This window comes from Rhincodon typus, unplaced genomic scaffold (genome assembly GCF_021869965.1).
Source record: "Rhincodon typus isolate 14 unplaced genomic scaffold, sRhiTyp1.1 hic_rhity00005105, whole genome shotgun sequence".
Taxonomy (NCBI): Eukaryota; Metazoa; Chordata; class Chondrichthyes; order Orectolobiformes; family Rhincodontidae; genus Rhincodon; species Rhincodon typus.
The window spans coordinates 1-11602 of NW_025970743.1; the positions used below are offsets into that span (position 1 = coordinate 1).

Sequence of the window (11602 nt, forward strand, 5' to 3'; positions counted from 1 at the left end):
CTTTCCCTACTCTTCTCCCTTCCGAGTCCCCCTTCTCTCGGCCGCCCCCCCTCCCTGTTCTGTCTCTGTCTCTGTCTCTTCTCCCCCCACCTCTCTCTCTCCTCTCTCCCCTGCAACCCCCCTCCACCCCTGCAGTGCCTCCAGTTGATGTAGCTAAGTCCATGCTTAGGCGCCTTAAGGAGATCTGGCAAGGTGACCCGGTGCAGAGGGCTTACGCTTTAAACATTGGTGCAGGGGCTGCTGTCACCCGGGCAGTATACTTGCGCGTGGTCCGAGAGTTTGGCCTTCCTGATGCAGCAACTGAACTGTTAAAGGTAACTCTTTACATTTGCAGCATCAGCAAAGGGGACAGTGCTGGTTGGAGTGGAGGTGACAGGCTGCTTGTTTATCAGCTGGAATCTAATCAACTAAAGGCAAAAATAAACCCTTAGGAATTCACTAGCTTTTCAAACTGAAGCTGCTACTTGTAAATCTTAATTGGTTGCAGTGATTGGATTTTTTGTGGTGTTTTTACAGAAGCTAATTATTGAGAATGAGCAGTGCATAATCGATCTCTGTTGTTCTGGATTGTGCCAATTTAGTAAGTTTCCTGCATTTAAAATACCAATTTAGCACACAGATGTGATAGTACAAGCAGCAATCAGACAGATGTTTTTATTCTAATCTGATTTTTTTTTTAACCTACTCTCCCCACCCCATGCATTTTGAGTGTTCTGACTTAAGTTGCTACTCTGTTGGAGCCCCAGTTTACTGGAGACATGTTATTCTGCTGCATGGGCAACCAGGCAGATCAAACTAGCTTAAAAGCCCACCAGAAATGCAACAAATTGAGTTGAGTTTTGATATGTCAGTAATTTACTAGTGAAATTAATTAAACACTGCTTTCCTTAGACAGTTTTCTTTGCCTCATACGCCCCCTTGTGGAGAGTCCTGTTCTTGACTTTTTGCTGACTTCCTCCATTTTGCTTACTGCCCTCTCTCTTACCCCCAGCCCCCCAGACTCTGCGATGAGCTGTGGATGGAGAGCAAACCCCCTCTGCTGCTCTTAGAAAAGAATTGAATAGAAATTTATTGTCGTGTGTATTTTGCGTGAAAAGTTTTACAAGCCACAGCACCTGCATCAAAGACAGAAAGTCATATGTAATAATAATAAAAGTAAACGAGAGACAAAGTTCATAACAGTTCAGTTAACCGCTCCTGCTCTCGGGGGAAAGCCAATTTAAGCAATGATGGAATGCCCTGAAGACGCAGCCTGGATGAGATTGCTGTGCCGGGCCCCTGGAAGCTGGGGATGAGACCACCACACTGGGAGGTCGCCATGCCAGGCTGACACTGTCACTCCTCCTCCTCCAGGCACCCGGGCTTATCTGTAGGCCTGGAGCTTTGGCTCAGCCTGCGAGTCCAGGCTGGGGGACCCAGCCAGGGACCTGGCCCTCGCTCGCTGGTAGAACCTGGGCTCGGTTGGAGCCGTGTCTGTCTCGTCCTGGCGTTTGCTAGAGCTAGAGACCCCGCCACTCTCCAGGCTTAAGAGAAAAGAAAACAAAGAAAAAGGAAAAAAAGAGCAAAAGTTTAAAAAAAAAGAGAGAGAAGGCTACAGGGCTCTGCTCTGCTGCCATCCAGTGACTAAACTGAAGAAGCACAATGGTAAAGATCGAGAGTCTGTCCAGCTGTTGTCAGCTGGTGATCTCTACACAGTGTGTAATTGCAGGCAGGCCATTCAGCCCAACAAAGCCATATTGTTGTTTATACTCTTGACCCCATCTAGCTTCATTCATGTAGCTTTCCCTTTTCAGTGTGTAACTTCCCCTTAAATAGAGTTTCAACCACATTGCTGTGGGTCTGGAGTCACACGTAGGTAAAGATGGCAGATTTCCTTACCTAAAAGACATATGTGAGCATTTACATCAATTGATCATAGTTGTCACCGTTCTGAGGTTAGCCTTGTATTCCAGATTTGATATTTTCCAATCATTCTGTTCATCGAGTCTTACAGTGTAGAAGCAGGCCATTTGGCACCCACCCTCCAAAGAGCATACTACTCAGATCCACCCCTCTACTCTACCCTATCCCTGTAACCCTGCATTTCCCATGGCTAATCCACCTAGCCTGCATATTCCTGGACACTATGGGGCAGTTCAGCATGGCCAACCCACCTAACCTGCACATCTTTGGAATGTGGGAGGAAACCGGAGCACCTGCAGAAAATCCACGCAGACATGGGGAGAATGTGCAAACTCCACATGACAGCCACTCGAGTGGAATCAAACCTGGGTTCCTGGCGATGAGAAGTAGCAGCGCTCGTCGCTAAGCCACTGTGCTGCCCTTCAGATGTTGTTACACATCTCTGGGGCAAGTGGAGTTTGAGCCCAGATCTCCTTGCTCAGAGGTAGGAGCCCTACCACTCTGCCATGAAAACCCCCTATATTCCAGACAAATCAATTGATTTTGAAGTGCTGTTAATTGCCAAGTTGGGATTTAAACCCAAACATTCTCAGATCCATAGTTTGGGCCTCTGGATGGCTAGTCTAATGACGTTGCACTATACCATTGTCTCACTGTCATAGCAATGAGACCATTTGGCCCTGCATCCTGGTGCTTATATTCCACGTGAGCCTCCTCCCTCCTTAGAAATTCAAGTATTTCTTCCTTTCTCAACTGCATTCATGTATCCTCCTCATTCTTTCTCCTTCATTGCCTTATTTAGTCTCCCCTCAAAAATTTTAAGCCATATCTCAAATCCTAAGTTACAATATGTTTCCATTAATTTCTCAAAATGTAGCATTAAATTTGATAAGTTGCCTAGCATCTTCATGCTTTTGTAGTTTAATTGAAAATATTTCCTCACTTTCCACTTTTAGCCAAATAAATCTTTTAAAATTAGTTTTTTTACATAGTAGACCATGTAATAGTACTACATTTTGAGGTTTCTTTAAGCCCTAAAATTTTCTTCATGGTTTAATGTTGTCTACTTGGTCCTGCCGAGATCTTTGAATTCCTCCACCTCTGTCCTCTTACACATCCTGATTCCCTTAGTCCATTAATGGTCATTACCTAAGCTCCCTGACCCTAAGCTCTGAAATTCACTCACTAAACTTCCCTGACCCACTTCTTTTTAATAAGCTGTTTAAAACCTACCCCTCATGGATCAGGTTTTTGGTCACTTGGCCTAAAAGTTTTGGGTGCCTTGGTGTCAAATTTTTTGTTTGATTCTGGGAGTTGCCTTGGGGTATTTTATTACATTAAAGATGCCATATGAATGCAATTTCTTGTATGTTCTTTAAAAACAGTTCTGAGCTTCATAAAAGATGCCCGCAATCTGTCCCTGGTCAAAAGCCTTGTAGTTTGAGCAGGTGATGACAAATACCTGAGACACTCCAGCCTGCACCTGGAAACATTGTTCAAATAATTAATACAGGAACTTTAAAAAAAAAAACAAGTATTTTGGAGGCAGGAAAAGAGAAAGGGAGATTTGATCTTTGAGTGTAGACCAAGGGGTTCCCAAAAGTGGTGGGTTGTGACCCCCAGTGGGCTCCCAAGTCAGGAACTCTGAGGCAGCAGTGGAGCTTGCACTGAGCTTTAATTATCTGTTCTTCAGCTAGGTTTTTGCTTTGTTCAGATCAAATCAAGTAGATCTAACCTCCCAGCCTCTGTCCACTGAAGTATCTCCAACCTTGCCAACCTGCTCATCTACTCTTTCCTCTGCTCCCCCAAGCCCCAGTCCCCCATTTTCTCTCTTGGGGTCATACAAAATCACATTTTTAAATTGGGTCAAATCAGGGGGAGAAAAAGCTTGAAGTGCTGGTGCAGAGCATGTCAGTGCTCTGAAAGTTGTGATTTGAAATATTAGCCTTTTCTTTTCAGTGTTAACTGACCCACTGTAACTTCAGCAGCTTCTGTCTATATTTCAAGTTTGCATCAAAGCTGAGTTACTTTTAAGAGATGTAGTGTTCCTTTTACTTTACCATTTTATTTCTTTCCACTTCAGTATCCTGCGGTATATTTTCCTAATGAGCATCTTGGCATCGATAGCCCGACATTCCCAAAACGTCAGCCAAACTCTCGACGGACCACTCCAGTCAAGGAAACCAACATCCTGAGCCTGGATCCTTTCAGGAATTTCAGCCCACCTCTCCCACCTCCTCCTCCTCCTTACCATCTCCCTCCAACGCCCAGGAGGGACCGCGCACAGCCCAGTGAAAAGAAAGAAGACAGCCAGCCTACCTCATACTGTGCTTTGCGTGCTAACCTGCAGCCACATTCTGGTTCTCGAACTTCAGAACAGGCGGTCCAGGCCACCATCAGGGCTATAAACTGCGAGGAGCCCCCTGACAACCATGTGACCCTCGAGGAGCAGGTCTCTCTAAGTATAAGTGCACATTCATTGCTTCTGATGAGTATATATCTGTTTGGTGTCCCACTGATGCTGCAGCTGAGCATTGCATTGCACTGTACTAGCTGATCTCTGCTGCAGAATCCTTCCTGTAGTTATTAGAGCCAAGTTGAAGAGGTTTACGGTGGTGGTAAACGGCACCATTTTGTTTGCGTGCTGCCTCCACTACCATAACAATAATTACACTTACAGAATTACTTCATTAGTCATAGTGCTTTAGAACATCCTGAGGTCATGAATTGGAGGGTTTTTTAGCTTTAACAAATGCATGTTCCTCATTACACCAGTCAATGCATCTATTCAAAATGCAATGTCTTTTTCCCAGCCCCAGTGACTCAGTTGATTTAAACAGAAAAGCAAGCATGTGTGAAGTAGAGTCAGGCAGACTAGAAACGCACCCGGTTGCCCTTCCTGATTTATGTTCAATTAATGGATTTTGGTCAGAACTCTGGAGCAGCGAAGGCTGATAGATAGATCGGGTTAAAATTATGAGATATATAGATAGGGTTGACTGTCAGGATCTTTTTCTGAGTTGAAATGCCTAAAGCTAGGGGACATGCATTTAAGGTGAGATGAAGAAAGTTCGAAGGAGATGTGTGGGGCAAGTTTTTTTACACAGTGATAAGAGTCTGGAACGTTGCTGCCAGGGGTAAGCAGTGGAGGCAGCTACGATAGAGGTGATTAAGGGACTTTTGGATGTGCCCATGAATAAGCAAAGAATGGAGGGATATTAACCAAGGGCAGGTAGAAGGAATTCGTTTAGTTTGGCATCCTTTTCCTGTGCTGTACAGTTCTATGTTCTAACTGTTGGGGATGGCTGGAAAAAGAGGGATTTCTGTACTGTGCTATTAAATCAAGACCTTTCTGCTCTTTCAAGTGACCATAAAATAAATAGTATCTAAAGAAGGGCAGATGAACTCTCCTGGTATTCTGACTAATATTTGTACTTTTAGCCATTGTCACTAGACCATCTGGATATTCATCTTCAAGGTGCTGAGAGACCTTGTACACGATTGGCTGCTATTTTTCCCTACGTTCTGACAGAGGCTATTCATCAAAAGTGCTCGTTTGGCTATAAATCATTTTGGCCATTGTGAAAGATTCTACAATAAATGCATTTACCATTGTGTCCTCAACACGTTTAATATTTAACCAGATATTCGGTGAGGTTAAGTATGGATGAAGCGAAATCGGGTATAGTTTTGGGAGTGAGAATAATTGAACAAGGGCACACAGCAATAGCATTTTTAATAATTCCCTTAAATTTTTGGTTCATTTTATTAATAGAAAGTAATGTATGAAAACTACTTGTACTGTAGTTGCATCCTCCCACTAGTGGGGGCAATGCAGTACCTCCATATTTATTGTAATAAAATTAAAACCAATGTATACGCAGATTTGTAATACATTGAGCCCTTCTCTAGTCTGGATTCGCTTCTGCAATTTCTAGGGACTAATTTAACTGTTTGCCTTTGCAGAGTTCCAAAAGTTTGGTAAAAGACTTGATGCCTGACATTGCCATGGCAGCTGGGTCAAAGCAGAATTTGAGCTCCAAGGACCCCGAGCTGTGTAAGCCCATCACTGACTCTGTTCGAGATTCTACAGAGCCCCCCATGGAATCATCTGAACCGCTCTGCGCAAACCGCGGTATCAGTAAGTACAGCTTAAGGAAGAAGAAACACTCACGAGGTCAGAAGCCTCGAAGGCACATAGACTTCTGGAACTATCCTGATTTTTATGATTTTTCCCCTGAAGATTCTTGCCAGACCTCCATTTTGTCCCAAAAGTTGCCTTCTCCTTCTCCTTCCCCTTCAAAGGGCCTTGCTTTCTGTCAGGACTTGAAGAATAATTCCAGGTTCCCTCCTGGCTTGAAGCAAGGCCAGATCACCCCCACATCACCATCCAAAAGGAAAGAGGCCTTGAGCAGTGAATCCGTAGATCCTCAGGAGAAACCTGAACTTAAGAGGACTTTGGTAAAACTTGACCCATCGTCTACAGTTGAGGTTGTCCATTGTACTGCTGGCACGGATTTGACCCATGGTTTACCAGCTCATGAGGAACGGCTGCTTGACACCCATCAGCAACTTGGAAGGTCTGACCAGCAACTGCCTTTGGATCCAGCTAGTTATAAAGCCACCTCTGGTGGGACTCTAATGGGGACGGACTTGATACATGGCTTGCCAGCTGAAGGGCAGATACCCAGACCTAGACTCGCGTCACCAATCAAGTGCTCGTTTCTCACTTGCGAGCTACCAGCTTCTCAGTCAAGACAACGGAACTCCCCACAGACCACAGTAAAATCGGACAGCCTTTCTTCCCCGGAGCCGAGCTGTTGCGATTACCTTTACCGGAGGGGTGGGAATGGTGTGGCAATGACAACGGATTTGACTTGCAGTCTTCCTACCAGCCCCAGTGTTGGTATGCCATTAATCTCAGTTATTGAGGATTCCTCTGGAAGAAGACTAGCTGACACAAACCTCCTCTCACCATCAAACTGTTGCATCACCCATAGCGTTAACTCCAAGAGACAACCGAGTAAATCAGAGACTAGAGACTTTCCTTACAAAAAATCAGCTCTATAAATCTGATATTTGTATTCCTGGTCTGTTACATTTTATATTTCTTTCTTTTCTTGCCCCTACCCCACCTTCTCCAAAGGGTGTCCAGTACGTGAAAATAAATGATATGGTGCAACTAGAGCTTTTGTATGACTATGGTCCAGCTTTCTCATCTTTGGCTGTATTGTAAAGTATCTGATCCACTCAGAAGAACATCAGACTTCCCTTAGTGATCTGGTGAATCTTTTGGGGGACGGATGGCATGTCAGATTGAGGCTGGGGACCATTGATTTGTTTCTCTGTTTGTGCCCAGGCAAAGCTTGAGTGTTGATACCTCCGAGTGGCCCATTCTCAACCTAAGGGACAGTCCACCATAGGCAGGCATGGAGGGCTAAGTCAAGAGGGGAGCTCATGGGGACTCTGTTCTGCACATCCCTAAACTGACTGCAGAGACACTTTGACGAGTAACAAAGTTCCAAAAAAATGGAATGAGCTGTTTTAAATTCTTTTCATTGGAGTTGGTATCGTTGGCAGGCCTGTATTTGTTGCCCATCTTAATTGCCCTTGAACTGAGAGGCTTGCCAGGTCATTTCAGAGGGCAGTTAAGAGTCAGCCACACCTCTGTTACAGGACTGGCAATCCAGGGACCCAGGCTAATGTTCTGGAGATGTGGGTTCAAATCCCTCCAATTCAGCAGGTGGAATTTAAATTCCACTTAATGAATTTGAAGTATAAAGCTAGTCTGTGTTGGTGATCGTAAAATTATTCTAGGTTGTTGTAAAAACCCATCAGATTCACTAAATTCCTTTAGGGAAGGAAATCTGCCATCCTTGTCCTGTGATACCAGACCCTCTGAAATGGCTCCATTCAAGGGGCAATTAAGGATGGACAGCAAATGCTGGCCTTGCCTGTGATGCCCACATCCATGAATAAATGAGATCTCTCCTCCTTTTCACTTGCAGTGTGCATCTGAGCAGGTTGTGGATTACGCACACAGAAAGGTTCTATTTGTGAGAATGAAGCCACATCCTATCCTGAGCCTTCAGATAAGGGGAGAGACTGCTGTGTGTGAGTTATCCGATGTCTTGTTGAACCATCTGCCTTGAAAAACAAACCAAAAATTAGCTCGTACTCTGCACTTAGGCAGAACAGGTTTCTGATGACTGTCCCCCATTTAGGTGGTGTTAAATTCAGAAAAACAAACCATGCGTTTGGGCACGGCTCTCGCGATTTGAAGAACAGTCTTTTCAGAGGAAGGAATGAAAGCAAAATAAATCTTTTGAGTTGGTGGTCCTCTCATTTCGACAACAGCATTCTGTAGCCAGAGGCAGGGAAATGGACTAAAAACAAATGCTTCTCTTGGTTAAGTTAGTTATGAATTTCTTAAATCTGATTAGCCTGTCGCTTTTGTTCACATAATGTTTGCTATTTATTGACGGGGGAGGGGTGGAAGAACTAACTCGCTTGTCCATGAAAATACAAAGGCACCTCAACCTGGAACCAGCAGGAAAGGTCAACCAGAAGCAGAGAGCTCACCAGGAATGGGTGAGATTTTGATGCTGAGCCCACACTGACATGAAATGCCCACGACTATCGTTACTGATTCTGCCCTCCTTCTGTTTGGTACGAGTTTCTGGATTAATGTAACATTCGAGTTGAAGCATCAGCAGGTACAGATCTGTTGCTGGTGGTGGGAGAAATTTTGAGAAGGTTGTGTTGAGAGCGTGGAACAAGGAAACACCTCGATTTGGTGGTTATTTTTAAGAGGAATATGGTACGACAACACTACACAATACTGGGAATTCTCTCACACCCTTCACATCTAGCTCTTGTATTTCCAAGGTTACAATAGCCCACTTAGCTCACCTTTATCTCTGAGTTGCTTCTAAACACTTTCAATGCTTTTGAGAGAGGTGGTTTTTATTTAGGCTCCTTGAAGTTAAAATTATGTTTTGAATATATTTTTATATGATATATCAACTTTTAAAAACTGTGCATCTACAAGTTGTATTGTCTTTTTCTAAAACATCCTGTTTGTCAAGTCTTTTACTCTGTTTCCCCCTTTGTGATGAAGTGGTCTTTGAAATCATGTTTTGGTTTTTAACAACAAAACAAGGTTTGCTTTGAAAACCCACAAGAAATCCAGGGGTTTGTTCTAGGGCTATTAAATAGACAGGCTCTCCCATGGCCTGTAAACCCCAGCATATTAGTTAACTGATTAATACCCCAGACTTCACTGCAGAAATTAGGCACTTTTGGATATTTCATGTGTTCCTTTTTTCCCTGCATTGGCAGTACTTCTGTTTAAAACAACAGCCAGAGCAGTGTTGACCAAGAATGCATCCTTTAGTATTTTTGAAGAAGTTACCAAGCTAGAGGCAGGATTGAGGGGTTAGTGATGCTTGTTAAAGCTGGCATGCAGGTGGAGCCAGCAAATAGGAAGGCAAACAGTATGTTTCCTTCATTTCGAGGGGATTTCAGTACAAAAGGAATTATATCTTTGCAGTTGCATGGAATCTTGTTGAATCTACACTGAGTATTATGTACAATTTCGGTCCCTTTGTTTAGGGAAGGGTATACTTGCTAGAGGGAGTTCATTATAGGTTCACCATATATGGATCCCTCGGATTGCAGGACTGTCCTGTGAGGAAGATTGAGGACACTCGGTGCATGTTCCCTAGAGCTTCGAAGAATGAGAGGTGATCTAATTGAAACTTACAAAATTCTTGGGGCTTAATAGGTTGAATGTAGGTGGGATGTTTCCCGTGGCTGGAGAAATCTTAGGATATGGGGTAACCTATTTAAGGCAGGGATGAGGAATTTCTTCATTTACTAAATCTTTTGAATTCTGTACTCTGAGACTTGTGGAACTCCTATCATTAACAGTGTTCCAGACAGAAATCCATAGGTTTCCTGGAGCGAAATACATTAAGGAGGTGGTGCAGATAAGTGGCATTGAGAATTGAAGATCAGCTGTGATCTAATTGAATACCATTACAGACGTGGGCTGAATGGCCTTCACCTTTTAAATGTATTGTTGTGTTTAGGTAATGGTTTGAGCAATGAGGTTCATTTTCCTAATTTAGCAATTATTTGAAGCATAGAAGGGAGCAAGATAAATATTTTACATCATAGATCAGAATTGGAAGGGGTGTCATTTAACCTAAAGAGCCAGATAGGTATCTCTCAGGATCAGGTGATGTACCATTAAAATCTCATGGGGCTAAAGTCATCTGATGCTGTCAGTTTCCACGATGGGCACAACAGTTAAAATTAATTCCTTTATGTCTGGTTTACCTCCTGAAAGTTTTGGAGAATATTTTTCAGATGTCCGATTTTGTTGTGTGTCTATCAGTGAGTTGTCAACTTTAGATGTTCAAGCTGCTTCATGATTTGGTGAGAAGAAAGTGTTTCAAGGTTCCCTTTCTCCCCCTCCCCCAAATATTACCACCATTTATATCCCCGCCCCCCACACACACACGGGCACGCACACTTTCCTTCTCGTGAGTTAACCAGTTGCATTTTTATGACCATCATTAGACTTTTAATTCCAGGTTTTTTTTTATTAAATGGTATTTAAATTCCACCACCTGCTATGGGTTACTAGTCCAGCAAAAATACTGCTAGGCCATTGCCTCCACTTTATTCTGTACCTGTCAAATACACTGTGGCACAGGGTTGTTAGTTGACACAAAACCCGTGGGAATATCGACTGCCCGTGAGGGTAAGAGACATCTTCCTTATTTCCATTCCCAAACCCATTCTTGCATTTGCCTCTATGACTGTTGCCGCATTTGGAATGTACTACATTGTATAATTACCACTTTTCCTTTCAAATATACCTTAGTCTATCTGGCATCCATTTTCTGACAAACGTAAAGGCAAGGATGTCAGAAGGAGAGTTGGGAAAAGCTGAGAGTTGTTGGATGCCACTCAAAGAATGGTACTGGGCAGGATTTTTAGACGAGGTAGTAAGGATCCGTGCCCATACTTGCCCATGAAATTAAAATAGCAGTTGTTGACACTGCAGCAATGCCTTGGGAATGTCAAGTGATCAGTAAAAGTCACATGTTTTGTTTTTCACACCGGTAAGCGATATTGACCCACATGTACCATGAGAACTCTTAAGAAACTGACTGTTTTCCATTCGCTGTGGTTTCTGTTTGCACTTGGTGTGAGAATGTGAACAGAAACACAAAATAAACATGTGACTTTTTAAAATGCCAGATTGTTCAGTAATCTCTCGAGTGAGTAACACCAGTGGAAGTGTAGGATCCCTCCATGTTGCAATTTAAGACGTGCACAAAAACGCTGCCCTTAATTTTGACCCACATGTCCATTTATTTAATTCCATGATTCAATTCACTTTCAAACCAAAAATTAAACCATTTTCCGTTCTAAGGGGAAAGCATTCTCTGCTGTCCAAATGTCTGTTGCATAAGTTTTACCCTTTCCAGCTTCTTTCCCTTTTGGATGGGAGATGCAGGGTTTTTTTTTTTGGACTCCAGAAACATCTCTTTTATTAAGGAAACTGGATTGTGCCAAACAAACAACCTTGGATGTTTTGAGACAACAAGGTGCAGGGCTGGATGAACACAGCAGGCCAAGCAGCATCATAGGAGCAGAAAGGCTGACGTTTCAGGCCTAGACCCTT

General features: G+C 43.4%; 1 protein-coding gene across 1 annotated transcript; it reads left to right on the forward strand.

Annotated features, from left to right (window-relative positions):
* The first annotated feature begins 140 nt into the window (after positions 1-140).
* LOC125482033 (BTB/POZ domain-containing protein 7-like) lies at positions 141-7089 on the forward strand. The gene is made up of 3 exons (XM_048594005.1): positions 141-314; positions 3986-4354; positions 5869-7089. Exons 1-3 carry the CDS (start codon positions 162-164, stop codon positions 6970-6972), a joined length of 1626 nt encoding a protein of 541 aa, XP_048449962.1. The 5' UTR covers positions 141-161; the 3' UTR covers positions 6973-7089.
* Positions 7090-11602: the final 4513 nt, after the last annotated feature.

Coding starts and splice junctions, on each gene's coding strand:
- LOC125482033 (XM_048594005.1), top strand. CDS start 162: ATGCTTAGGCGCCTTAAGGAGATCTGGCAAGGTGACCCGGTGCAGAGG. Junction 315..3,985: donor CAGCAACTGAACTGTTAAAG/GTAACTCTTTAC, acceptor TTTCCACTTCAG/TATCCTGCGGTATATTTTCC. Junction 4,355..5,868: donor ATGTGACCCTCGAGGAGCAG/GTCTCTCTAAGT, acceptor TTGCCTTTGCAG/AGTTCCAAAAGTTTGGTAAA.